The 24,910-nt window shown below is 40.8% G+C and overlaps 1 protein-coding gene across 1 annotated transcript in view; it reads right to left on the reverse strand.

Moving 5' to 3' along the window:
• Positions 1-1,225: 1,225 nt before the first annotated feature.
• The window catches only part of SFMBT1 (Scm like with four mbt domains 1), a 79,927-nt gene continuing 56,242 nt past the window's right edge, over positions 1,226-24,910 (reverse strand). Inside the window, exons 7-21 of the mRNA XM_054167344.1 lie at positions 24,002-24,099; positions 22,796-22,897; positions 20,803-20,953; positions 19,783-19,865; positions 17,507-17,633; positions 16,748-16,861; positions 16,200-16,242; positions 14,657-14,721; positions 13,069-13,208; positions 11,155-11,264; positions 9,310-9,485; positions 7,732-7,910; positions 7,278-7,523; positions 6,629-6,757; positions 1,226-5,822 (exon numbers count right to left, since the gene is read on the reverse strand). Of these exons, the coding sequence (XP_054023319.1) occupies positions 5,682-5,822; positions 6,629-6,757; positions 7,278-7,523; positions 7,732-7,910; positions 9,310-9,485; positions 11,155-11,264; positions 13,069-13,208; positions 14,657-14,721; positions 16,200-16,242; positions 16,748-16,861; positions 17,507-17,633; positions 19,783-19,865; positions 20,803-20,953; positions 22,796-22,897; positions 24,002-24,099 (1,904 nt within the window). The 3' untranslated portion in view covers positions 1,226-5,681. The remainder of the gene's footprint in view (positions 5,823-6,628; positions 6,758-7,277; positions 7,524-7,731; positions 7,911-9,309; positions 9,486-11,154; positions 11,265-13,068; positions 13,209-14,656; positions 14,722-16,199; positions 16,243-16,747; positions 16,862-17,506; positions 17,634-19,782; positions 19,866-20,802; positions 20,954-22,795; positions 22,898-24,001; positions 24,100-24,910) is intronic.

Below are 24,910 nucleotides of genomic sequence, written 5' to 3' on the forward strand. Positions count from 1 at the left end.
CTCTGCTTTTGGGGGAACTAACTGTATCCAACCCAGTCAAGCTTTACCATGAAGCCCATGCAAGCAGTATGTACATGGTCTGTGCAAGCAATGGAACACATTATGCAGCCTTCCCAACACTTTTGTAAGATGGAGAACTGCTCATGGTAAGCAGCAGTATTCATCCTTACAGTAAGACCAAAGCCATCAGTAACAGTTTAAGTATCATTTTTTTTGTTTTTAATTTTCTTACAACCACTTAAAACTGTCATATACCACAAACTTATGTACACTATTTACAGACAAAACAAGCAAAATATCCATCCAAAATAGTTTTTAAAAAATCCTCTGATTAAATTGTTACACCTGCTCAAACAATGGTGGGACTTAATAGGCATATTTTCTTGTGCATGTTTCTCTTCCATGTAGTACTTCAGTCTCACTGCATATATATATATATATATATATTTAAAAGCTAAAGGAAGGTAAAACAACAAGCAGAAGGAACACAACACAATATGCATTTAAATCTTGGTTTAAGAACAAGCAGCTAATTAAAAAAGGCAAAATACAGGAAAAGTGCATCAGTTCCAATGAGTTAGTATAAGAAAGAGGCCCATAGGTGGTGAGCAGGCACCCTTCAGGGTAGAGTCTCCTAGAAGACCTCTGATTGTCTACAAATATTATTTCAAATTTATTTCAAATAGAAATAATAATGAAAAAAAAAAAAAAAAAGGAAATAAGAGAAGAGGAGAAACATGACACCTCCAGGTTGTTGTTTTGTTTTGTGGTTGGTTTTTTTCCCCCACGAGGTTTCTTGGAAACTGGTGCTCAACAACTTCCAGAGTTGGCAAGAATTCATTTGTGCCCGGACTTCATTCATGCAACTTGAGCGAGCTGTCCCCACGTCTTGAGCAGAAGGCCTGTTCCTCTTCAACTGTGCAAGGCTAGAGGACTCCCACAGGCTCTGTGCCCGTGTTTGTGCTAAGTCAGCCAGACCTACTGCCTCTGAACTTTGTCAGTGCAAGACCTGCTCGCTCCCATGGCTTAAAGCTGAGCCAAACACTGCTGGCTTTGCACCTTAACAGAGTAACTTTGTCTTCTCATCAGAAAGTCCGCTGATGTGTCTGGTGTGTTTCTGAACAACAGCTGTGATATTGAGGAAGCTAGAAATTACCATGGCGACAAAAAGTGTCACTAACCTTAACTCATTTTTGCAATACAGATTATTATAACTTTTTTTTTTTTTTTTAAATATCAGAAAAAACACATACCAATAAAAGAGGCTTGTTGTATCTGGTGTTCCAAAGACCCATTCTTATCCTTCGCCCAAAAGGCTGCCTTTGAAAACAAGGCTACATGTGTACTTGGGGAAGGTTGGCAGCACTCTGAAATAGGGGTTCAGCACACAATCCCTTTAAAGTAGAGCCTTCAGCAAACATCTGAAGTCTCCTGACAGAGCCTAAGTCTTTGTGCTTAGTTCCTTTTAGGTAATTTGAGCTCACAGTAGGCAGTAACCAGTTTGCCACTATGTGACAGGACTGTTTAAAGAGTAGCTTTGTATAGGATCATATTTTTGGCTTTCTGGTAAGGCTACTTCATACAAGTATATTCTCCTCTAACAACAGATTTGGTCCAAAGGTATCCAGTCTCCAATTTGAGCTTTGTCATTTTGAAGCCTATTCTGTTACATTCAAAAATCTCACAAGCCACTTTGCCTTTGCTAATAACGTATCAAGTCTTTCTACTTTACACAGAAGAGTGGAGTGCTCAGTCCAATCAACTGTAAATATATTTACACTTCTGTGGACCTAGCAGCTAAATACTCCTTCCCTCCTTTAAAGCATCATTTGAATCAAGAACAAACACTAGCAAATCCTAAAGCAACAACAAAATACTGCTGAAAGTTGTGAGGAGAAAGTAATCTCAACAACCACTTCCAAACTCTGCATGTCTGTTTCCATTAATCCCAGGAGATACTGCAAACACTCCTGGAGTTCTACAGAATACACAAGTAATTCTGCCTTTTATTTCATCCCTCAAAGAGCAACTTTCAGAAACATTCAGCAAAAGAAACAAGTAGCCTTCATTCACCAGATCAGTGCTGTACCTCTCCTCTTGTGGAAGGATTGCTTTCAGTTTAGGATGGACTGCAAGCTGCTCATACTTTGGGGCACAACTCTACCACATCAACCTCCCATGGCATTTTTGGAGGCGAGATACTTCTCTATTATGGAATCTTTTTGTTGGTGCAGAAGGCATGCTGTAGTAACTCAACAAAATCTTTCTGCCTTAACAAGGCTAAGCTTAGCACAGGATGATTGCCATATGGAGGCACTGCCAGGTTTCTAAAGCTATGATGTGCAAAACCAAGACTGTGCAATGTATGTGAAAGTAAGACAGGCAAGAATATAAACCCTCAAAAGGCCAGCCAAGGGTAATTTTCTTTCAACGTCCACAAAAACGGCACACGAGGCCCAGTGGAGGGCTCATTTTCTTGTACTCAGGACATTTGCAAGGCATCACTGCCTTTCTCCTGAACTCCAGCTTTGTTTTATCTTATGGTGAATGGTGTGATAGAGGACAGCACAGATCTCTGAAACCTAAACTACTGCAGTCCCAGCAATAACTGCTGGTGAAACATTGGTACTACCCAAAGCCAAGTTTCAGCCATCAGCTACCTAAAATCCAGTTTTAAATAAACAGAGCAACTAGAACAGCTGATTTCAAGCTGTGTTGGAATAGGATGAAGAAACTTAAGTGCAGCTGTGTCATCTGCCACACAGAGAAAGAGGAACTTGAAACAGAGTCAAGTAGAAACACCATCCATCAAGATAAAGCCCCAATTATCCCTTTTAAATCCAGCAATGAAACAGAGTGCATTTTTTTCCCCAGGAAACAGAGTGTACAGTACCCGTGTGCAGCATAAAAACATTTCACAAATAATGAAAACATCTCTTTTGAAAATCTCAACAAAAATAGATCCCATTGGGACCAGACTGTCAGTGCCTCCCAAAACAAGGCAGAAAAATCCAGCCTATAAAACATGCCAAAGGTGACCAGTAAGTATCCCACTAACCTCTCAAACTGCTGACTGCTTTATTTACTGAGGAAAACAAGTATGACATTTGTATTTAAAACCCTAGGCACCATGTTAACAGGTTCACTAAATTACCATTTAAGCTCTGTTCTCTCCTGACAACTACTCAGAAAGACACCTATCTGTCCACAGGGAAAGATGGAAGGAACATTTCTTGGCTCTGCAGGTCAATTCTGCTGGGCATCAGTGTAATAGACTTCTGCAAACCCTGAAGAATGACAAATATGATTCAAAAGCATCATCTTCCAGTGCAGAAGTTCTCTGCTGGCTGAATTTCTCAAGACAAGAAACTGACAACAAAGCAGCAATGTTTCTTCCACTGCTTCTTTCTCAGGCCTAATGGCTTATCACTGAGCTTGTCCTGAGGGAATGGAGTACAGCTGGGTTACCTAAGCACAGTATAAAGAGCCAAAACATCCATTTATTGGCCATGTATCTGGTGTGAGAAAAGAAGGGGCACTTTAATTTCAATTTAATTATGTTTTCAGACTCTGCTTACAACTTGGGAGAAAATAAAATTGTCCTAGCTACACACTGTCCTCCCTCCCTCAAGAATACTTAAATAGTAAACAGTCTGTCTGACATTTCCATTTTGATTCTGAAAGAGAAAAAAAATAATCTGATTTTATCACTTATGTAAATAGTTCTGCCTTGACTAGGCAGTTATTTGAAGGAGCAAAAGAAAAAAACCCCAGTTCTTCAGCTCTGCTTATTTCAGTTTTCATTTGAGACAGCTCCCCCTCAACACCTATGTGGCAGATATACACACAGCCTGTGCAAACTCAGCTCTCAGTTTAGAAACTACCTCCTCACTGAATCCTACAGCTCACAGCATCAGAATAATGGATCATATTAGCCTATGAGATGCTTGAACCAATCCATCTAACCAGAGTAACCAGTGTTTATCATAAACCAGCAAACCTAAAATGCTGGAAATGAGCCCCTTCCCATTTCCAACACCACAGTGTGCCAGGGCAGGTTGCTTTCTGCAAAAATGTACTTGAATAGGAAAGAAATTACCAGGGATGCAAGCATCCACTTCTTGCTTGGGCTTCTCTGAGACAGGCAGAGTAAATGAATGGAAGCCATCTGAAACCTAATGCTTATTTGATGCCGGTCTTGAGCTCGATGCAAGTTTCCTCACATCTTTAATGGAAAGTAATGTAAGCCCTGTTACCTAGTGTAAAGCAAGTGGCTGATAGGGTTTTATTACCCTGGAAAAATTAAAATCAGCAGTTAATCCTACTGTGGGCCTACTGATGAAACTAGATGTCCCTCTGTCCCTTTTTTCTTTCTTCTAATAAAAACAAACAAACCCCAAATCAAAACACAGGAACGGATGAAACCCCAAACCCAAAGCACACAACTCCCATCCCACCCAATCTCATTTCCATCTTGACCTTGAGCAGCTCTAAATAGTTAAAAATACAGAGTTATGTTCATAAGATGGTTTCCACTGTGCAAACACTGACACAACTAAGTTGCAGTCCTCTACTGATGGCAGTTTCTTCAGTGTGTTCGCTAAAAAGATGTTCAGGTAGTGAAGCAAAAACCTGCTGACAGGCTGTGTACATGGCCCTATTGTTTGCTATAATAAAAAAGAAGCAACTTCACACAAATAATAATAAAAAAAAAAAGAAAAAAAGAAATTATCTGACAACCAAAATACAGAAAATGAAAAGCCACTTCCTCTTTCCTTCCTTTTGTTCCTACAGCCTGTCTGTAAGAGAAGTGCAAAATAATTAAGTTTTCTGACATCCAGGTTAAGCCTACACAGGTTCCAGCTAAAGCTTTGGAAGAGAAGCTCTGTGTGCTGATACTGGTTTGTACTCCTGATGTGCCTACAGAAGAGAGACTGCTGTGCAGTGGCAGCGACAGATGATTAGTCCAGAAGGAGTAGTTCCCTCCCTTTTTAGTTCATCACTTCTATTATTCAGGCTACAGAGGTAGTAAAACCAAATAAAACCAAACCCCCAACAGCAATGAAACAAAACCCAAAACAAACAAAGGAAACTCCAAATGGAACCACACTCTTGCTATACTGTACATTCAGAACCCTGTGGCCACATTGTTGTCCTAACAATGAACAAATTCATTAAAAAACTCAACATTAACACACGAATGTGCAAAAAGCACATTCCAAAGCCAGTGCTGTGGTAAGAGCAAGTGTTCATCCACAGGGAGGGAAGGGGATTCTGTGAATCACCAGGAACAGAGAAAGGTTATTTCTGGCAGCCTACATGCTAACGTAAACACGATCCGTTTCTCCTTTTAAAGTTCTGTGCCAACAGAACTAGCGAAATGTCATTTCCCACCAGAGGAGACTTTTCTGTAATGAGTAAAAAATACATTAAAAAAAGGGAACCATAGAGCAAGAGACTGTCGTGTTCCCAAGCTGGCAGCTGGTAGAGTAGCCCCTGTGTTTGCATTGGCATTTTGCTCCAGATGTCGTCTTCCTCTTGTCAAAGTGAAAAGCTGAGGCTGACAGATGCTCTTAGGTCACCAGGGCCTCAGTTTAACTTTATTTGGCTTTTCTTGCTAGAGAGAAAGGAGCATGTTTCTGTAGTTGTGCTTCAAAGGTCCACATCAACTTGGCTGCTCCTCAGTTAGCAAACTGCTGGTAAAAGGCAAGTTTGACCCTCTCAATGTGATGGCAAAGTTTAATAGCTGGCCCAAGCTTCAAGTCCATACACTCCTGAACGGTGGGCAGGGTCAGCAGCAGCAGTGCCTGGCCATCGATTTCCTGTCAGAAGACAAAAACTCCACAGTGACTTTGCATTTTCATTTTCCCAGCTCCTGCAGCTTTGACTTGCTGTAAATTCAGATACGTGACCACTTGTGAGACATTTCTTTCATGCTACTCCAGGCAGCTTGAAAAATCTCTCTCACAACAAATTAACTCCTTTCATAAAATGTCAGCTCAAATTGACTGGCTAAGGGACAGCATCTCATGGGATGCTATTGTGAGAAAAAAACAACCTAACAATAGAAGTCAAGGAAATTTAACACAGAAAAGTCCTTTTACCTAACCTCTGCATCTTTCTATAGAAAAAGAGATTCTGGAAGGAAAAGCACATCTTCTAGAACATCTACCACAAACCATACTCATCATTAGTTCTAGCACAACGTATCTGATAGACAATGCTTTATTTTCACTTGTTGTGCAGCTGTACAACACTGTGATAGCTGCAGCTACTCTGCAGAACTGCAAATGGTATTTATTAGCTAGAAAAGTCAACACAAGTGGCAAAACTCCACCTCCTAGAAAACAGGCTCCTGCCTTCAAGGTGCATGTTTTTAGGCATCCTCTATAGTTTTGGGATTCAGATGCTCCACAAACCAAATCATCCTCCACTGTACTAGGTACTAAGAAACCTGAACAATTCTGAATGTTCCCTTAACAATCCTCTCCCAAACTGCAGATGGTTGTGCCTGTGTTTGTTTCTTTAAAACCCTAGTACAAAATTTAAGCTAGCTTATTTTTGTGTTTTGGTAGAGGATTAGAAGCAAAGTGACAGACTCAACATTTTAGCAGACAGAAAATGATACCTGATCAAGGAAGATTCTTGCCAGTGGTGCACAGTCAGTGGATTTAAGGAATCGTACAACATCAGCCACGCTCCAGTCCAGAGGGTTACTGTCCAGCTGCAGCTTCTCAGCAACTTCCATCTTTATGTCCTAGACAAGCCACCCAGCATAAGAATAATTCCCAAAACATTACATATGGATACAATGGATAAATACTCCCCTCTATTCCTCCACACTCAAACACTGAGCTGCCAACTAAAGCTTTCACGAGACCTCAAACTGTAGAGGTTCCTTGGTTAGCAGAAAAGTGCACAACAGCTTTGTGCTGAGGTGGGGGCTGTAACACCGTTAGAAGAGCAGGTCAGCAGGGACTGGAACCCAGGGTTTGGTTGACACCACACCACCGCTCTAGTTGGACCAAGATGGGTAGCAGCTGGGAAATGGAAAGCTCACCATTCTGCCTAGTTTCCTGTTTAGTCTTTATTACAGTCCTGTAATATCAATGTAATAAAAATCACAATTTGTAATGGTTCCGTAGTGTCTCCACAATGCCCTTTATGAGGGAACAGAATATTTTATGGACACACATGTAGGATGGTTAATATTCTAAAGATATTTGGGTTTGCCCAACGGCAGGCAAGCCAGGACAGAAATCTGCGTTGGAAGTTACCTTTGGCGAAGGAGGTTTATTCTCATCGTCAGAAAAGGAAAAGGTCCTGAGCTTCCGCTTCCGCTTGTCTCGCTCCTGAGCCAGGGAATGAGACAGTTCACTCTGTGTAGGAGAGGATGACACTGATTTCTTCTCTGACACTTCTGATTCCTCAAGCAATTCATCTGGGTGCTCTGAGGTACTATCCTCAGTCAGAGACTCTTCATCCACCTCATCCTGGTCATCCTCCTCTTCTGCCCCACTGCCCTGCAGAGCCAGGAGGAAAGAAAAAAAAAAGTAAAAAAAGAAAAAGAAGTTAAATAGAAAAAAGAGGGAAGCTTAGGACAGAAGGTAAAATTGCCACCCATCTGTCAGCTGTAAGCTGAGGTTACAAGGAACTAGCAGTTTGCTGTTCCAAATGAAGCTGGTCAAAGGTCACATATGGTATCTATTAAAGGTGCCGGCAGTCTCATACCTGGGGAGATCCTGCAGGAGTGTTATCCACTGAAGCAGAAGAACGTTTTTTCTTATGAACAAAAAAATTTTTTCTCCTCTTCCGTCTTTTATTTGGTTTCTTCATGGCTACTTCCAGGTTGCTGTGGCCACCCGGAGGCCTACCTATCCGCTTGTTTTTCCGCTTTCCGTAATAGTGCGCTACCGGGACAGAAGAAAGGAGCATCGTGTTGAAAGGCGCCTTCAAATGTCACCAGGTGTGTTTGTCCATCATCAGGACATTTCCCAGCAGAAATCCCAATTCTGCAAACACTCAGAGTGAGTATGTCTCTATTTTGCTTTTCAGTTTGGTTTTAGAATAGAATAGAATAGAATAAACCAGGTTGGAAGAGACCTTCGAGATCATCGTGTCCAACCTATCATCCAACACCACCTAACCAACTAAACCATGCAACCAAGCATCCTGTCAAGCCTTGCCCTGAACATCCCCAGCGACGGCGACCCCACCACCTCCTCAGGCAGCCCATTCCAGTGGGCAATCTCTCTCTCTGTGTAAAACTTCCTCCTAACCTCCAGCCTAAACCTCCCCTGGTGCAGCTTGAGACTATGTCCTCTTGTTCTGGTACTGGTTGCCTGGGAGAAGAGACCAACCTCCGCCTCACTACAACCCCCCTTCAGGTAGTTGTAGAGAGCAATAAGGTCACCCCTGAGTCTCCTCCTCTCCAGACTAAGCAACCCCAGATCCCTCAATCTCTCCTCATAGGGCTTGTGCTCCAAGCCCCTCACCAACCTTGTTGCCCTTTTCTGGACACACTCCAGCAAGTCAACATCCTTCTTAAACTGAGGGGCCCAGAACTGGACACAGTACTCGAGGTGCAGCCTAACCAGTGCAGTGTACAGGGGCAGAATGACCTCCCTGCTCCTGCTGGCCACACTGTTCCTGATGCAGGCCAGGATGCCATTGGCCCTCCTGGCTGCCTGGGCACACTGCAGGCTCATGTTCAGCCTACCATCAACCAGCACCAGTTTAAGAAAGAAGAGCTACTAATCAATTTCATTTGCCCTACAAAGATTTATTTCCACTACACCTCTGAGAAGCCCACAAATGTTAGGCTTTATAGAAAAAAATAATCATCAGCCAGAGGTTGGTCCAATTTACTGGCACTTTTTGTAGTTTTTAAATATGACCTCAAAGTGCTGTTTGTTCTTACTCTAAAACCCTAAGAAAAATCTAAATGCTAAGAAAAAAAATCCAAGGGTGCTTTATTTTGTTCCACAGCAAATTAGTAAAAGCATTTACAATACCATTTAAATTACAATACCCAAGCCAGCTACTGTCCCAGAAGTTGTCTGGAGAAGATAAAAGACTTGTGTACACACCAAAAGGTCAAGCCATGGTTCTACCACTTAATATAGAATCAACTCTTCTCCACTGCACGCTAACAAACGGACATTTTGTAGGTCTGGGCATGCAGCACCTGAGATGCTGCTTGTGTAAGCAAAGCAGATTATTTTGGATCCCTCTGGAGTCAAAGCCAGAAGAAACCAAAACATAGCACCCCAAAGCCCCACCTCAGTTTGAAATCAGTGACCTACTCACTGTATTTAGTCTTTGTCAGGACAGAGCAGTTCTCTGAACATTTATCCAGCACCATCTGTGGGCCAAAGAGGTTTGGACAACATTCCAACTTGATGCACGTTTTCCTACAGAAATCTGCCACTCGATCTGCTGTCCTCACAACTTCCACAGTTGCACGGTAGCTCTTCCCTTTGTACCTAGCATTGAAAGTATGGTCACCATTATGGAATTCTTTCACTACCAGCATAAAAACATTTCATTGAGGGGTGTACAAGAACATAATTTTAGACCAAGCTGAGGGAAGATCTGAGCAATGAAGAACATTACGGACTGAAAAGTCCAGGATACAGGTAGTCCTCTCTCTTACGACTGATCCTGAAGCAAAGAACAAAAGCCATCAGCAGAAAGATGCCTGCACTATCAAACACAGAAACACTGCCCTGCCAATGACTGTCATATACCAACTGAGAGGACTACCCAGAGTTTAGATGTTTTATTTTCTTTGTTCACAGATGGTTTGTTCTTTGTGTTTATGGGACTGCAGAAGTGTCCACTGTGATGTGGACAGCTGGTCCCTAAAAACCAAGCCGGAGTGCACCAGTTCAGATAGCCATTCCATGTGCATGCTATGGCAAGCAAATGAACTACTGCCATATTTCCAATCAGCTTCCACCTAACACTGAACAATTCATCAGGACAGTCACTTGCCATGACTCCACATATTGCTCCTGTTTGATTTAAATTAAGAAAAGATTTCTTTTTGTTCAGCAGTCTTGCCATGACACTGACAGAGCCGCGCTGTGAAATATCTGCCAGAGTCATTCATCATTTCTGCTTTGTTCTCCCAGCACAGCTACTGGCACATGCTGATAGCTATTAGGGATGTCTCAGACCCACAACTATCTAGTTAATGCATTGGGAAAAAAAGAGCTATGTCATCATAGTGCCGATAGCCCTGGTATCAGTGCTGCGACAAAAGAAAGCAGGTAGCAACTTCAATGAAACTAAACATTTTTTCCCTCTGTTCTTCAGCTACATCTTCCATTTACATGAACCTTTCATATGATCTTCTTACTGTCCAAAGCTAGAGCAACTCTTCAAATACATGGAAAAGAGTCTTTTTACACATGAAACTGATCCAACAGAAGAATTATTGACATGATCAAAACGATGTAGGAAAGTATGCGATGGCACATCTGATCTCTATTATGCAAACACAGTAGTCCAATTACAAGACCAGCACTAGACTATAGAGGAGTAACTGGATTTATCAAATACATGTACATACTGTCATTAGGTACTTGTTTGGGTTTTTTTAGCTAGCCACAAAATAATCTTGCAAAGAAGCTCCAACCCAAAAGCTCTGCAGGAAAACCAGAGAGTGCTTTAGGGTAGGCTGTTGTAGAAAGACTGCCATGCCAGGCCATTTCAGAGCATTGCTATAGCTTAATATCAGGGGAATCTTTGACCACTGAGAAATCTATGAGGAAATGCCATGAAAGCCTGAGAATCTTCCTAAGTAGTATGTGTTTGTGCTTTAAAGTACTGACATTTATCTTTAGGTGAATTAAATGATCATAAACCTTGCCTCCAGGTCTGCCAGTGTATATGCCATGTTATACCAGTACATCACTCTTACCTGACCACTAGCTGCCAGTAGCAGAGCACAGCTTGCACATTAAGGAGCATTAAAATAGAGGCACGTCACCAGACCTTCATAAACAAATGTCTACAGATTTGGAAGTTTAATAGCTGCCAGTATCTTGATATGCTATAAGCAATTTCTGCTCTGAAATGTGAGAAGTTCAAGTGTAGACTGCAGAGAACATTGCTATTAACTATGTGGGGAACAGGACAAGAATTTACTTGGCTTTTAGGGTCTCTCCATGCCCATGCCATGCAGCCTCTTCATCCAACTGCAGCTCTCGCAAGACACGGCTTGGTTTGTAAGCTGCGTTGATCAATAAAGTGAGAACCTACAGTGAGGGAGGGAAGGGGAGAAAATACGTTTAAGTTATTTGTACAATAAATCTGTTTTGAAGTATAGGGTAGAATAGGAAATTACTTCTATTCATCCAAATTATCTAGCATCAAAGCACTCATTCACAGCAGGATTACAGATACCTCCTGATACTGCCAAAATGAAAGCTGGGAGTAGCCGACACTCTGGGCCTTGCCAACCCTTCAGAATTCATCTGCAGAGTCACGAGCGTATCTAGCAATTTCCAAGTCACTGCCCTTGAATTACACATCACTAAACTAAACCCTGGGGCTGAATACTACAAAACTTGCATAACCTTGGGTAAATCCAAGTGATTATCTTAGAGGTTGCTTGACACGTGAAGATGTGCCAAAAAATGCTGCAGGATTTTGCTGTCTGCCAACCCACTACTTGCTATAAAATCATACTGCAGAATTCTTAGCTCTCCTCTGATTTGCTTTCATGAGCCATGATTATGCCTGCAGTGTAACAAAATGCAAATGTCTCCAGTGCTGTAAAGTAACTCCAAAGTTGTGAATAACCTAAAGTTAGTGGGGGTCAGTACAAAATGTGCACTCAGATTGTATTTCTTGTTTTCAGTGTGTGCTTCTTCCAAATCATTCCCAGACTGGGTACATCAGAACCTTGACATGACAAACTTGCAGCTTCATTGCTACTAATGCAGCAGAAGCCCACAGTTCAAAAGAAGACTAATAAATATAATGCAAGCACCAACTTGCTCTGGGATTCATACACTGAGCAGGAGTCATAACTGAAATGAATGCAACCAAACTTGCACTTCTAGCAACTCAGCATCTGTAGGTCAGCACAACTTGTGCATACTTCATGCTTTTGGGCAGTGAAGCAGGTTAAACCTTCAAGGTTAAATGCAGCTGCCACAGAATGCTCTTTTGCAGTGCTTACATCAGAGTACTGAAACTTGCAGAAAGGATGGGGTACTTTTCTATATGCAGAAATGGAACTGTTTCAATAGTTCTACAGTATGTCTGCCAGAAAGTCTTTCTTAGCTCTCTCCCAGTTATGATACATGGTAAGGCATTAAAAATTCCAGAGCTGTTGAGCCAGTTCCTTCATTTAAAGGGACTGTTTCATGAGTGCTCAAGTATGCACATATAGTTATGCCTTGGGAAGCTTTCAGCCTCTCAGGTGAGAGAATAATCACCCCATAACATTTTTGGGGCTTTTAGAAAAATAATTATTGGGTTAAAGTATCTGTAAATGTGCTGTGAAACACCTAGGGGAGAAGAGGCTCTCTTACATTGAAGAATGGCCTCTTCTTCCCTCTTCCCTTCCCTCTGTTAGAAAGTAAATCACATCCAACTTCTATAACACTGAGAATTCTGTTAATTTTCCAGTTACCAAAAATAGCTTGCTATTTCTACTAAGAAATCTGCATTTCCTGTTTTAACATCAACAGTGCAAACTGTAAAGGAATTTTGGGATTACATGAAGCTAAATTCTGTTAATTAAAGCCGAAGCATTTATTACAGCTATAAAAAGATACTAACTCCTTTGATTGTGGTAATTACAGGTTACTCTGTTTTAACCTAAAATAAAGTTTAGCAGTAGAAGCTTGGCTGTAACTCAGACAAATGAGAGGCTTTTACTCTTTCCAGCCATTCATAAAGCAGTTCATAATTTATACTTGATTTTATGCAAAACTCCCTCTTTTCTCATTGTCAGCTTATGTTTATAAATTACCTATCTCTAATTAGAGAGACCCTCTAGCATTTATGATACACTGCTCTGTGCAGGTCCACTATGTACAGCCGCCTCACCTCTTTCAGAACAAGAACACAGTTGCCAGGTCCCACAGACTGAGGAAGTTCTGCAATCCTGCCTTTGTTAAGGTAAGGCCCTGAGAAGCACCGGTGGTTGAAGTAGATCTTTGGGCAGCAGTACTTCCCATTAATTACCACTGAAAAGGAAAAAGCAAAGACTGAAACCACACACTACAACCCTCCTAGCAAAGAACGACTCCTTATGATATGCAGTATTTTGCCTGCTGTAAAAAGAGGAGAAAAAGCCTTGACTGACATGCATTTGGGGTAGTTTCATTGTCACAGTTGCCATGACAGCATTAGTTATTTGATGTTGCCAAAATATTTTTCAAACTTCACATGAATGCTTGCAAATTGTCAAAGTACAAGAAACAAAATTGGTCATTTCTTCCTGTGCAGTCTCACATTTCATGGTGTTACACCAGTGAGAATAGGCAAGAAGATGACAACTGCAACTTTCTGGTAGCAGAAGCACTTCCTACACAGCAATTATGGATAAATTTTCCAGTTAAGTAATTATCTCTCCCTCTAACTTCTGCCACCAGAGAAGCTGGCAAAGTCATTCTCTACTGTTGATCCTAAACTGCAATATCACATTGCTTTGCATTTTCACTCTTTTCCCCTCAACCAGCAGCCAAAAGATGCAGCAACTGATGAACTGACCTTTGATGAACTGACATCCACTTCTCTAAATCTATTAAACGGTTCAGTGCTGCTCAGAACTAAAGTTGTGTACCACAAGTATTGCAGGATACTTATGTATAAACACAAAATTGTTGTATCATAGCAGTGTTGTAGTTTTTCCTGATTGAGCAACATCATCATTTAAAGATCTTAAATTCCGTAGCTGATAACTGGCAGATAAATAAATGAAGTCAAATTTACATTATGACTCTATTAAAAGGCAATTAAAATGCTAAGCAAGCACAGATCATTTCTATAAAGCTTCAGATGTGCATTTCACTGTACAGAAAACAGCAGAAGAGGCATTTTGTTGCCAAACAGATAGATCTGTATGACTGTTTCACCAGCAGATGTACTTATTCATCATATTCATTCTTGCAACAGTTTAGAAAATTATTAAATTTCGCCATCTGGCACACAAAGCAGTTTACTGTTTGAATTGCTTTTGTTTATCATGATGATGAAGTTATCATAAAAACCAGACAAACCTGCTTCCCCAAGCTAGAATCTTAACAACTCAAGAGCACAGACACAGCAAGCCTGTTAAGTTTCTCCCAACATTATTAAACATAACAAGTGACGATAAAGAAATCATCTGCATAGGTCACAGTGCACGTTTTGGCTCCATGTATCCTCTGCTGGGGGTGTGTGTAGGGCTGTTCTGGTGTCAAAATTTAATTTCCAGGTTTAATGCACATATCAGCTGCAAAATAAAAGTAACTGTATGTTTTAACTTCTTTCATTCTTTTATGAAGTTCAGCGAATCATCAAGGCATGAAAATCCTCAAACCCTTTCCCTTCCCTTTCACTCCCAACAGAAGAGTGCTGAACAGCTGAACAATAAGGCAGCTGAACTGCTACAGGACTTCGTCTTTGTTAGCCTGCCCTCTCTGATCAATACCTGAGTCAGAAGAGTTCAGTTCCTGGTTCTTTAGTCCATCATGAACTGTTCTTGAAGATAAAATTCTGAAATGAAAAGAAGGTTGGGAAAATGGACAGATGGTAAGCATAGTCACCCCTCAGTTACTAAAACCCACCATTATATATGTTTTTATCCTCCAGGTCTAGCCTTACTAATCTGCCTTTTCTGCTTCTTCTGTTTGACAATAGTAATATACAAAGACTATCAAATTCCATTTGGAAAGGACTCCTCTACTGCTACAGCTAGCAGCCATCCTTCCTTGCTTGAAGTATTTGGGCTTCCAAGCTGATAAATACATTACACAAAGCTACCAACAATAGTTTACATTTTCTGCCTACTTTTATCTTCATTTGACATTTCATGGCACAAGGCAGTGTACAGTCTTACCTTATGCATTCTGAAAAAGATGGATTTTAAACAAAGTATAACCAAAAATCACACAAGTCCTCTGGTAAGGATCACAGTTACAAAACATGGAAGAAAGGTCTGCTCAGTATTTTAGGAGCAATGAAAACATTGGCAGGACTACTGACAGATTTGGTGTTTGTAAAGCTCTAAGAGTCAATAAGACCAACTGTCAGGCATTCCATTCAACATCTTTGAGCAGGCTCACACAAAAGTGTGTCATATGCATGACACAGTTTGTAGATGAAATGCAGATACTAGGACAACTCTCCTTTTTGGTTAGTCATTTTTGATGCGCTAGATTTAATTTGGGAAGGAACTGCAAGGCCTCAAGTTGCACCAGGGGGAAGTTTAGGTTGGATATTAGAAAACATTTCTTCACTGAAAGGATTCTCAAGCATTGCAACAGCCTGTCCAGGGAAGTGGTAGAGTTACCATCCCAGGAGATATTTAAAAGATGTGTAGACATGGCTCTTAGGAACATGGTTTAGTGGTGGATTTTGTAGTACTGGGTTAATGGTTGGATTCAATGATCTTAAAGGTGTTTTCCAACCTAAACGATTCCAGGATCCTGTTAGAAGTTCACCTTCTCCTGACAGCATTCACACTGAAGCCAAATATTCTGATCAGCTGTGCCACATTTTCTTACCACGTCTACATTACAGAACTTTTGTGAGATGAGAAGGGAATACAACCAAAAGAGAACCCATTAATTTTCTATTAATCATCATTTTCAAAAGGTTCAAACAAAAACTTACAGACAGAGTCTTAAGATCAGGCAAGTTTTTCTTAAATGCACTCCAGGTAATGCAATCTTTTAAAAATGTAAGATCAACAACTTCAGCCCTAGAACTTCAGTAATTTGATCTATTCAACAATTCAGCTGAGCCTTCTATCTTCTGCTACAGCAGTGCAAGAGGTCTTTTTCAACACCAACAGGAACTACCAGCATGAAGATAAAGGGCTTGTGGAATTCCTCAACCCTCAGTACGGCACTTCCGTAAAGCTAAACATCTCCAAAGACAACACGATTCACCCATTACAAAAGGAAAATAACAAACCAACAAACAAACCCAAACCTCAACAAAAATAAAAAGCCAACCCCCCTGTTACTTACTGTTTCTCTGGTTGAACTACTGCAATTTTTTTCTGCTTGTTTACTGAAAGGAAGAAGAAAATAAACAAAGCTAAGTATAGCAGGAGGCAAATAAATGAACTCTCTAGGGCAATACAGATATAGCAGACTCATTTCCTCCAAGTTATATGCCAAAATGAATCTATGTTCACAGTCATTGTGATGTTAGGTAGCTGACCCATCTGCACTAGAGGCATCTGCACACAAGGCTCAGCCAGAAATATATGGCCAGCATGGGCATGTGTGCACACACACAGAGATGTGATTGCTTCACTGTCACTAACGGATAGTTTGCACACGCTTGTTCTGATGTAAGGGTCTCAAGCCAGCACTGCCTGGTTTGGAGCTGTTTTATGGATTACAACTGGGACTATCAGCCAGGGGAGCAGTTGCACAAGGCATAGACTATGTAAACAGTAACCGTTTCCAAAGTCATTGATGCCAGTAACAACTCTGCAGTAGCCTGCTCTTGAAGGTCTTGGCATCTCTGTCACCCCAGCTAACAGCTGCAAGTGGAACAGAACTGATACCTATTGCTTTGCGAGGAGGTCTCAGCTGATATCCATTCGTCTCACACCAACCCACTGGAAAGATATTCATTGACTCCACACTCATTATACAGTCAGGGACGGGCTTCTTGGAGCCTGTTTGGATCAGAGAAGCAAAAATTGAAACAACTCATAAACTCCCTCATTTGCTTGCTATATGTTTGCCAGTGAAGCTGCTTTTACTTACGGTGTATCTGGAACATATCAATTGTTTATTCACCCACTTTTTACTAAGCAGATTCTTTTCTGACCTCATTTGCTTCCTTCTAAAGGCTGGAGATGGGAATTTGCCATCCACAGTTTAGGAGAGATGCACGGTGCATAGTAAGTGAATGCTGATGAACTTCCAATCAAGAAATGGGATTATAATGGAGGATGGCTGACATAGGCCTATTCTATCTTAAAGAATGTCTCTAGAAGTTTTCTTCCTAGGTCTGGTCAAAGCTTGCTCAGAATACAAGCCATTAATTAATAAAACTATTACAAGGCCCTTGTAGTGCACAGGCCTGGCAATGGTGACAGGCTGTAAAGCACAAACACATTTTGCCTGGCTTAAATAAGCACTCCCATGCAAGGCTAACTAAGAAACAGACAATGCACATGGAGGGGTTGCTGTGCTTTCTTTGAGGAAACAACAACTTGCTGCCCATACTCTGTGTGCAGGGAGTTTTCTCCAGGTTTGATGATGGGACTACAGAAAAATCCATGCAAATGCTGCTCTTCTCTCCCTATCAGGCTTACCCTCCAGCTGAAGCCAGAGGTAGGAATCTTTCAACTTGGTGACTGTAGCAATGCAAACTTCTTCTGGATCAACTGGGTTCACAGCCTCAAGTTTCATATTCTCTTTAAATCCATGGTCAGAAGTTAACTAGGAAAAAGACAGAATACTTCAGTAAAATATCATCTGTATATCCAGCATATGCTATGAATAACTCTGAACAGGAGCACAAAAGCTATGAACAGGAACACAAAAGCCTCAGTGCTTGACTAACATAGAAAGATACGCAAGCAGTCAGAGAAGGTTTCAGATTAGCACACTGAACGCAATTAAGATATATTACAAATGATACAAAAATTAAGTTAGAAAAGGCTCTATACACAGACCTAGAAAAGAACATGTTTGTACTCAAGAGTAAGCATGCTGAGAATCACTGAAAGGACTGAGTGCATTCTAAGCAAGCAGGAATTCTCTTCTGCTTGCTCCCTAAGTGATAAGTGTGACACAGCCTGACCAGGCTCTCTACTCTGTGAGCTGGGAAATCCACCTGAAACATGCAAATAGAATTTGTGCCCCATCTGAATGAGTTCTGGCAGACAGCAAAGGAAGCTTTCTTTTCATGTTTTTTTTTGGATAAGCAAGATTTTACTTCATTAATCAATTTAGCCCCTAATTATTTATTAAAAAAAAAATAAATAAAAATCTAAAATGTAAGATTGGATATTTACCTAGCTCTGAAGCTCCTGAACTAAAGATAAGAAGTAACACCCAGCCAGAGGACTCCTTCTCCTAGAGCCACTCTGAAGCATAATTACAGAATCAATACATTACAAATTCTGGAACTAGCCTACAGTGATCAAATCTTCTCAGAAAAGGGATAATGAATTCAGTGACCTGTTCGAAGATGCCACAGCTTACAAGACAGAACGAGGGCAACAAGAATTCATAGCCAGAAACACCCTCTTCAAAAAATGGTAATTTTTCATTTTAATTTGTTCCCTTAAGCACTGCAATAGCCCAAGTATTGTAAATGGAATTGGAAGGCAGGTGTTAACAGTACCCTTCTCTGCTTGACAAGGTATTGTGCTTTGGGAGGCAGCGACGCTGTCACTGAACCAACAAAAGCCCAAAATCTAGCAAGTACTTCAGGCACTGATTAATGTAAAATGATTATCTGGTACTAATTTAAGATGACTGGATATTGATTAATACAATGGAATGAATTTTTCAAGCTGAAAGGAAGGAAGATTGAAAGAGTTCCACTAAGTAAATGAAAATAAGGTCTATTAAAAAGCCCTGTTTCCACAATTACAGGAGTGCCAAGGACTGATGCTGTTTTATGACTATTCATGGGCTCTCATACATCTCATTTTCATAAAATAACTACTTTTTTTTTTAATCTGCTTTATCATAAATGAAGTATTTGGTCCACTATCCTTATCTGAGAAACTGGCATGTACCTACTCCAATTCACATTTGTACTCTCTTAGCTCTTCTGCCTCCTCAGTGATCACAGGTAAGGTGTTAAGGTACTCAAATGTGTCCAGAGAAGGGCAACAAAGCTAGTGAAAAAGCTGGAAGAAACATCCTCTGAGGAGCAACCAAGATCTTTGTATTTGTCTAGTTTGGAGAAAGGGAGGCTGAGGGATGACCTCATTGCTCTCTACAGCTTCCGGAGGGGGACAGGTGGAGAGGAAGGTGCTGATCCCTTCTCCCTGGAATCCAGTGACAGGACACATGGGAATAGTTCAAAGACGTACGAGGGGAGGTTCAGATTTAACATCAGGAAGCACTTCTTTACCAAAAGGGTGGTCAAACACTAGAATAGGCTTCCTAGAGAGGGGGTAAATACCTGTTGGTGTTTAAGAGGCATTTGGACAATGCCCTTAATACCGTGCTTTAACTTCACAGTATTGCAGTATCACCAAGGTTGGAAGAGACCTCAAAGATCATCGAGTCCAACCTGTCACCACAGACCTCATGACTAGACCATGGCACCAAGTGCCACATCCAATGCCCTCTTGAACACCTCTAGGGATGGTGACTCCACCACGTCCCTGGGCAGCCCATTCCAATGATGAATGACTCTCTCCATGAAGAACTTTCTCCTCAAACTTTTTCAGCCCTCAAGAGTTCAGGCAGCTGGACTAGATGATCATTGTAGGCCCCTTCAAACTGAGCTACTCTATTCTATTTGGAGTGGTAATTTAAGTAAAAAACATGCAAGATGTTCTTCTCCATGGAGTCTTGAGTATCACTCATGTAACAAAAGAGAGATTTTTCTGCAAAAGAGTCTTACCGAAGGGAAGCAGCTCTGGGGAGCTGCCTCAGCACCACATTGTTTGAGGTAGTCTGCCCAATCAAAGTCCTGCCCAGGGTAACCTAGGTGAAAAAAACAAAGCAAAGGGCTTCATAGTGTTAAAACACTATGAGACACATTTCAAACTGAGAAGAACAGATCCCTGAAATCTGGGTCACTCAAGTTTGTCAGCTGACTAGAGCTTGGGCTTCACCAATTCTCACTTGTTTGAGACATCCTCCTGATTTGCATTCCACTTTTTTGCACCCTACCCAAGGAAAGGTAAGAGACAAATATCTTATGGTCTTTGCTCCTCTGATATCAAGAGCAGCCAAACCAAAACATTCAAAATTCTGTAGTGGTAAGCAGGAGTACTGAGGCCCTGATTTTATGGTACCATTGACATTTCCATTTTGAGAAAATTAATAAATATTTCAGGTAGCTGAGGACCAGTTCTCTACTCTCTTATGGCCTGAAGCAACATTTCAGCAATTTTCTGTATCTTGCCTGGTAGATGCTTGGGAAAAAACCATACTTCATTAACTTGTAAGACTTCTACAAAATGTTGGACACCAATGTTCCATTCTGATCATTAGCAAAAATACTATGTCCCAGGCTGGACTGTCTCAAGTAAAACCACTATGCACTTGAATTAACTAGGAGCAGGAAAAGGAAGTATCAGGAAAAGTCAGTGAGTTTGCTTCTGATATCATGTTAATTAATGCTGGATAGGCTTCTGATACCATGTTAATTAATGGTGGAACCGACACACACTCCATTCATTGAAGTGTTCAGGTTTTTATGCACGACCAGCACCCCCAGCCACTGTCATCTTCTCAAACTCAGACACGGACCCAGGAGACTTCAGTTTCACTAGGTGAAAGCTGCTGTTTCTCAGAATTTGATCTTGTTCTTTGCTTGTGCTGCTCCATGTAATTGTTTCTCAAAAGCCTTGTCCAAAGATAGTGGTCTGGGGATTGGCAACCTGCCTCCTTCAGAGAGGAATGAGCACAGACGTACCTGGTGGGGGACTGAGATGCAGGCCATTCTTCAGGCTCCACTGCACAGGGAAAATGCCAGCACTGTTGACATGACAAATGTAAGACTGGCTGGTTGTACGGTCTGGTCTCAAGTCATCAATTTCTATCATGAAGTATTTTTCATTGTATACCTGTAGTTAGCCAAAAAAGAACCATGTAGTCTTCTAAGCGGCAGACCCTGATCTACTGCTCCCTCTCCCCCATTTTGATAACTTTACTAAACAGCCACACTGTATGATGGAAACCCTTAACCTTGAAATGCTGTGAGGGTTTAAAAAAAAAGGAAAAAAAAAAAAACCTACAGAGAATCTATGAGATTTACAAATCATCAGACTCCTGTACATTATCTGGAAATTCAACAAACGTGAAGAATAGTATTAAAAGGTAATGTACGAGCACTTCAAAAATAAGGTGATCCAGTGCTGTACAAAATTTTCTTATGAAAAATGCAGAGAAATTAGTTTGTGGCCTTACTACCATCCCCTAATAACAAACTGCTTCTTTCAACAAGGCTGAACTATGCCCCAGGCTGGACTGTCACAAGCAAAACCACTCTGAACTTGAAGTAACTATAAGCAGGAAAAGAAAATATCAAAAAGTCAATGACTTCGCTTTCCCTGTGTGGTAGGTTGAGAGAGGGCCTAGCTCTCTCTCCCCCACAGAGTGAGAAACCACAGCTAACCCAGTCGGAGGAGCAAAGCTATATATTTACAAGCATATATGGAAAGCAGGTTATATATAACACAATATATACAGGTATTTACAATATATACACAGAAATATACAGCAAAGAGAAATAACACAACAAAAATCCCTCCCCGAGGAGGGATCCCCTCCCTGTAACCCCCTCTCTCCCCCCACTACCTCCCTTTTTTCCCAATAAGGGATTAGAGAGAAAGAAAGGCAAGTTATTAAGGAAAAGAGTTGTTAGTAAGCTTCAAAAGCCCATGCAGGATTAGTGTTTGCTTATCTGAAGGCCAACTCCAGCTAGTTCGCAAAGAAGCAGGCAGGGAGAACAGGCTGAAACCCAAACTCCCCCACTCCCAAACCAAAACTGAACTGAGAAAAAAAAAATTCCAACTGCTCAACAATTTAAAGTTGCATTTTGTCTATCCACCAATGAAATTCATTTAGAATATCAGAATGTTTTTGTTCTAGTACCAAAAACATTCAGCCAGAGTGTCCCAGCACTGATTTGTCTTAAAGGCACAGCCTCAAACGATCACACCCTGGAACTGCTTGCACCTTTTAGTAATAAGTGAGCATCTATATGTTAAGAGTTTAAAAGAGAGAGGCTACCAAAAAGTAAAATATGGTTATTATATTGGCAGACTGTCAGTCCTAAAGGAAAAGCAACAGCTTGTGGAAAACACACAAAACAAGAGTGTGTATTTTGTAAAGTATGTCCTGGTTTTATGTTGCACAGCAAGATTTTGGATTTTTACGTCGAAGCTGGTCTCTTCAGAATCTTTCACCTGCTTACCAACACAGAGCAACAGAAGTGGCCCAAAATCTGATCACGTTGGGCAATTTTAATCGCAACTTTTAAACCTATGTGTGGGCCCTTGTTTGAAATTAGGCCACCTAATTGTCAGAGCTTTTACATAGTAACAAAAGAACTGCAAAACCAAAACCCCAGAATCTATCTTTAACTGCATAGTCAGATGATGAGGGGCTGTATCTAATTTTAAAAACCTAGGTTTGACAGTTTTAGCCATTTGATCTTTTGAGCTTGTATCTTTATGGAACTTTTCTCCTTCACTCCAACTCCAATCCAAAGGCTTCACCATCAGCAGCTAAGGTTGTTTTTTCACAGCAACCTGTCCCCTAAGGGAGACATGCAAAATATTTCATTTGAAAACTAGTTTAAGATTTTAAGAAAAATCAGTTAATGAGAGTTTCCTGAGCATTTAAGCATAGAAGTATAAATAAAAGTGAACCTTAGAAGAGGACAAATTAAAGAACCCTGGTACCTTGAGAACTGTAGCTGGAGAGATTACAAAAGGAGCCATTGGGTCCACAGCTTCTAACTTCATGCCTTCAGAGAAAGAATGCACTCCAATCACAGGTTTATCCTGAAAAATGATGTATCAGTGTGATCACCTGTCCTCCTCCATCACAAAAGATGTACCTTACATAATCCACTGAAGAGGATAGATTGAGTTTTTACTAGTTCATTCTGAGAAGCCAACATGTCAGAATACCAGGAGCCCTCATTAATGAAAAGGCCAGCCATGCTTTCTGAAAAGAACAGTTTCCTGTGAGTTTTAGGAAGATTTCTTAAGTCCCCAAGATTTCCTCCTCTGACCTTCTCCACACACAATCAAGATTTCACAGTACAGGTGGTCTGGTAAGTCAATGGAAATGTCTTTTTTTTTTTTCCCCCCTCAAAACCTTTAGCACTCATCATGAGCTACCCTAATAGAGAATAGTAAAAGTCTCTGTTTTCAGCCCAACAAAAGCCTGCCAAAAAGGGTTCCTGCTCCAAAGTGATATCCTGCTCTGTGCATGGCTCATGTGCATTCAAGAGCAACAGCACCTCCTCTCCTACTTAAAAGCAGAATAGAAGAGGAGGTGCTGTATGGCTGAATGAAACTGAGAAAAATGAACTAAGAACTTACATTCCTTCTCAGTATGTGTCAAGATTACTAATTTTTATTTCAACTGCTATCTGTATTTAAATTCAGACTCATTAATAACTTTTACTAACACTCAGGATATAACAGGACACCTTAGACACTACATGGACACCGCATCGGTTCACAAACTAGAAATTAACACACATTACAGTTTTCAATGTCCTCACATGGTCAGAGACACTGTAGTAATCCTGCACTCCTCTAGAAAGACAGTAACCCACAAGACCAGCTGCTGACCAAGCAAATATACAATTATAAAGGATCAGAACTAGGGATTTTTCCCAGTATGTCAATTCATGGCTCACATTCTTTTGACAGGTGCATTACCTAACTTAGTAAGAATTGTATAATAGTATAATAATTTTCTATTATTCTTACTTTTTCAAACAAGAGGGAGAAAGGAAGAACTGAAACAACTAAACAAAAACCCAAACAGAACAGGTAAGGAATTTTGGGTGATAGTGACTGAATAGCTTCCTAAGAACCTGGAATTTCCATGACATCATTCACAGCACTAAACTACATGTGTTATGTCTTTACCTTAAAGAGATCTGTAGGAATCGATGACTCCTCTTCCTCCTCTTTCACCTTCTTCAGGATCTCTTGCCAATCTGCTTCACTTTTCAGGGACCTAATGGCTTGAGGGGAAAAAAAAAAGGGGGAAAGCAGTGGACAATGTCATCTTCCTTCTTCTTTTCCTTCAGAATACATCAATAAAGCCAAAAGTTGGATTTGTTCTGTTAAATTTATGCCTGTGCAAATATCTTCCTCCTTTAAAACTCGCTGTTTTCTTTGGATGTGTTACAAAAAGGGACTGAAGTCAAGCAACACCATCACTTATATGCTGCCCAGTCTAGTTGTTCTGAGAAAAGAGATCACATGAACACCAAGGAAAACTACTGGGGAAATGTTATGACCAGAAAACAAATCCCTAGTTGGGTAACACTAGCTTATTTTGCACTTCAGCAAGCAGTTAAGTTCCAAAAATGTTCCACAAGCCTATCCCAGCTACCTATTACTCTTTCAGCACCTGTAATTGTAGATCACACACCTTGCTGATAGGAGGGGAACTCCTCCTACCAGTACTACCAAGCACAAAGGATCCCCGTGAGTATATCAAAGCTCTATTGTGACATTAAAAGGAAATAAATCCAGCAGCTAATATTTTTAAAAGGCATTATTCACTTAAATAGCACTGCAGAATCCACCCATCCAGTTTCTGCCAGCAATTTGGTGTCCCTCTGTTCAAAATCTTGCTTTCAACCGAGATTATTCCAGCACTAGAAAAGGCAGTATGCTCACTCACTTCAACAGAAATTGGTTTCCTCTTGTCACAAGAGGAAGATACAAAATCCCCCAACCAATCCACAAGAACAACTGTTCTAAGCAACCTGGGCTTCCCAAGCTAGTAGAACAGACTGTGCCAGAACTTTAGACATAGATCTGCCT

The sequence above is a fragment of the Dryobates pubescens genome, chromosome 1 (genome assembly GCF_014839835.1).
Source record: "Dryobates pubescens isolate bDryPub1 chromosome 1, bDryPub1.pri, whole genome shotgun sequence".
Classification (NCBI taxonomy): Eukaryota; Metazoa; Chordata; class Aves; order Piciformes; family Picidae; genus Dryobates; species Dryobates pubescens.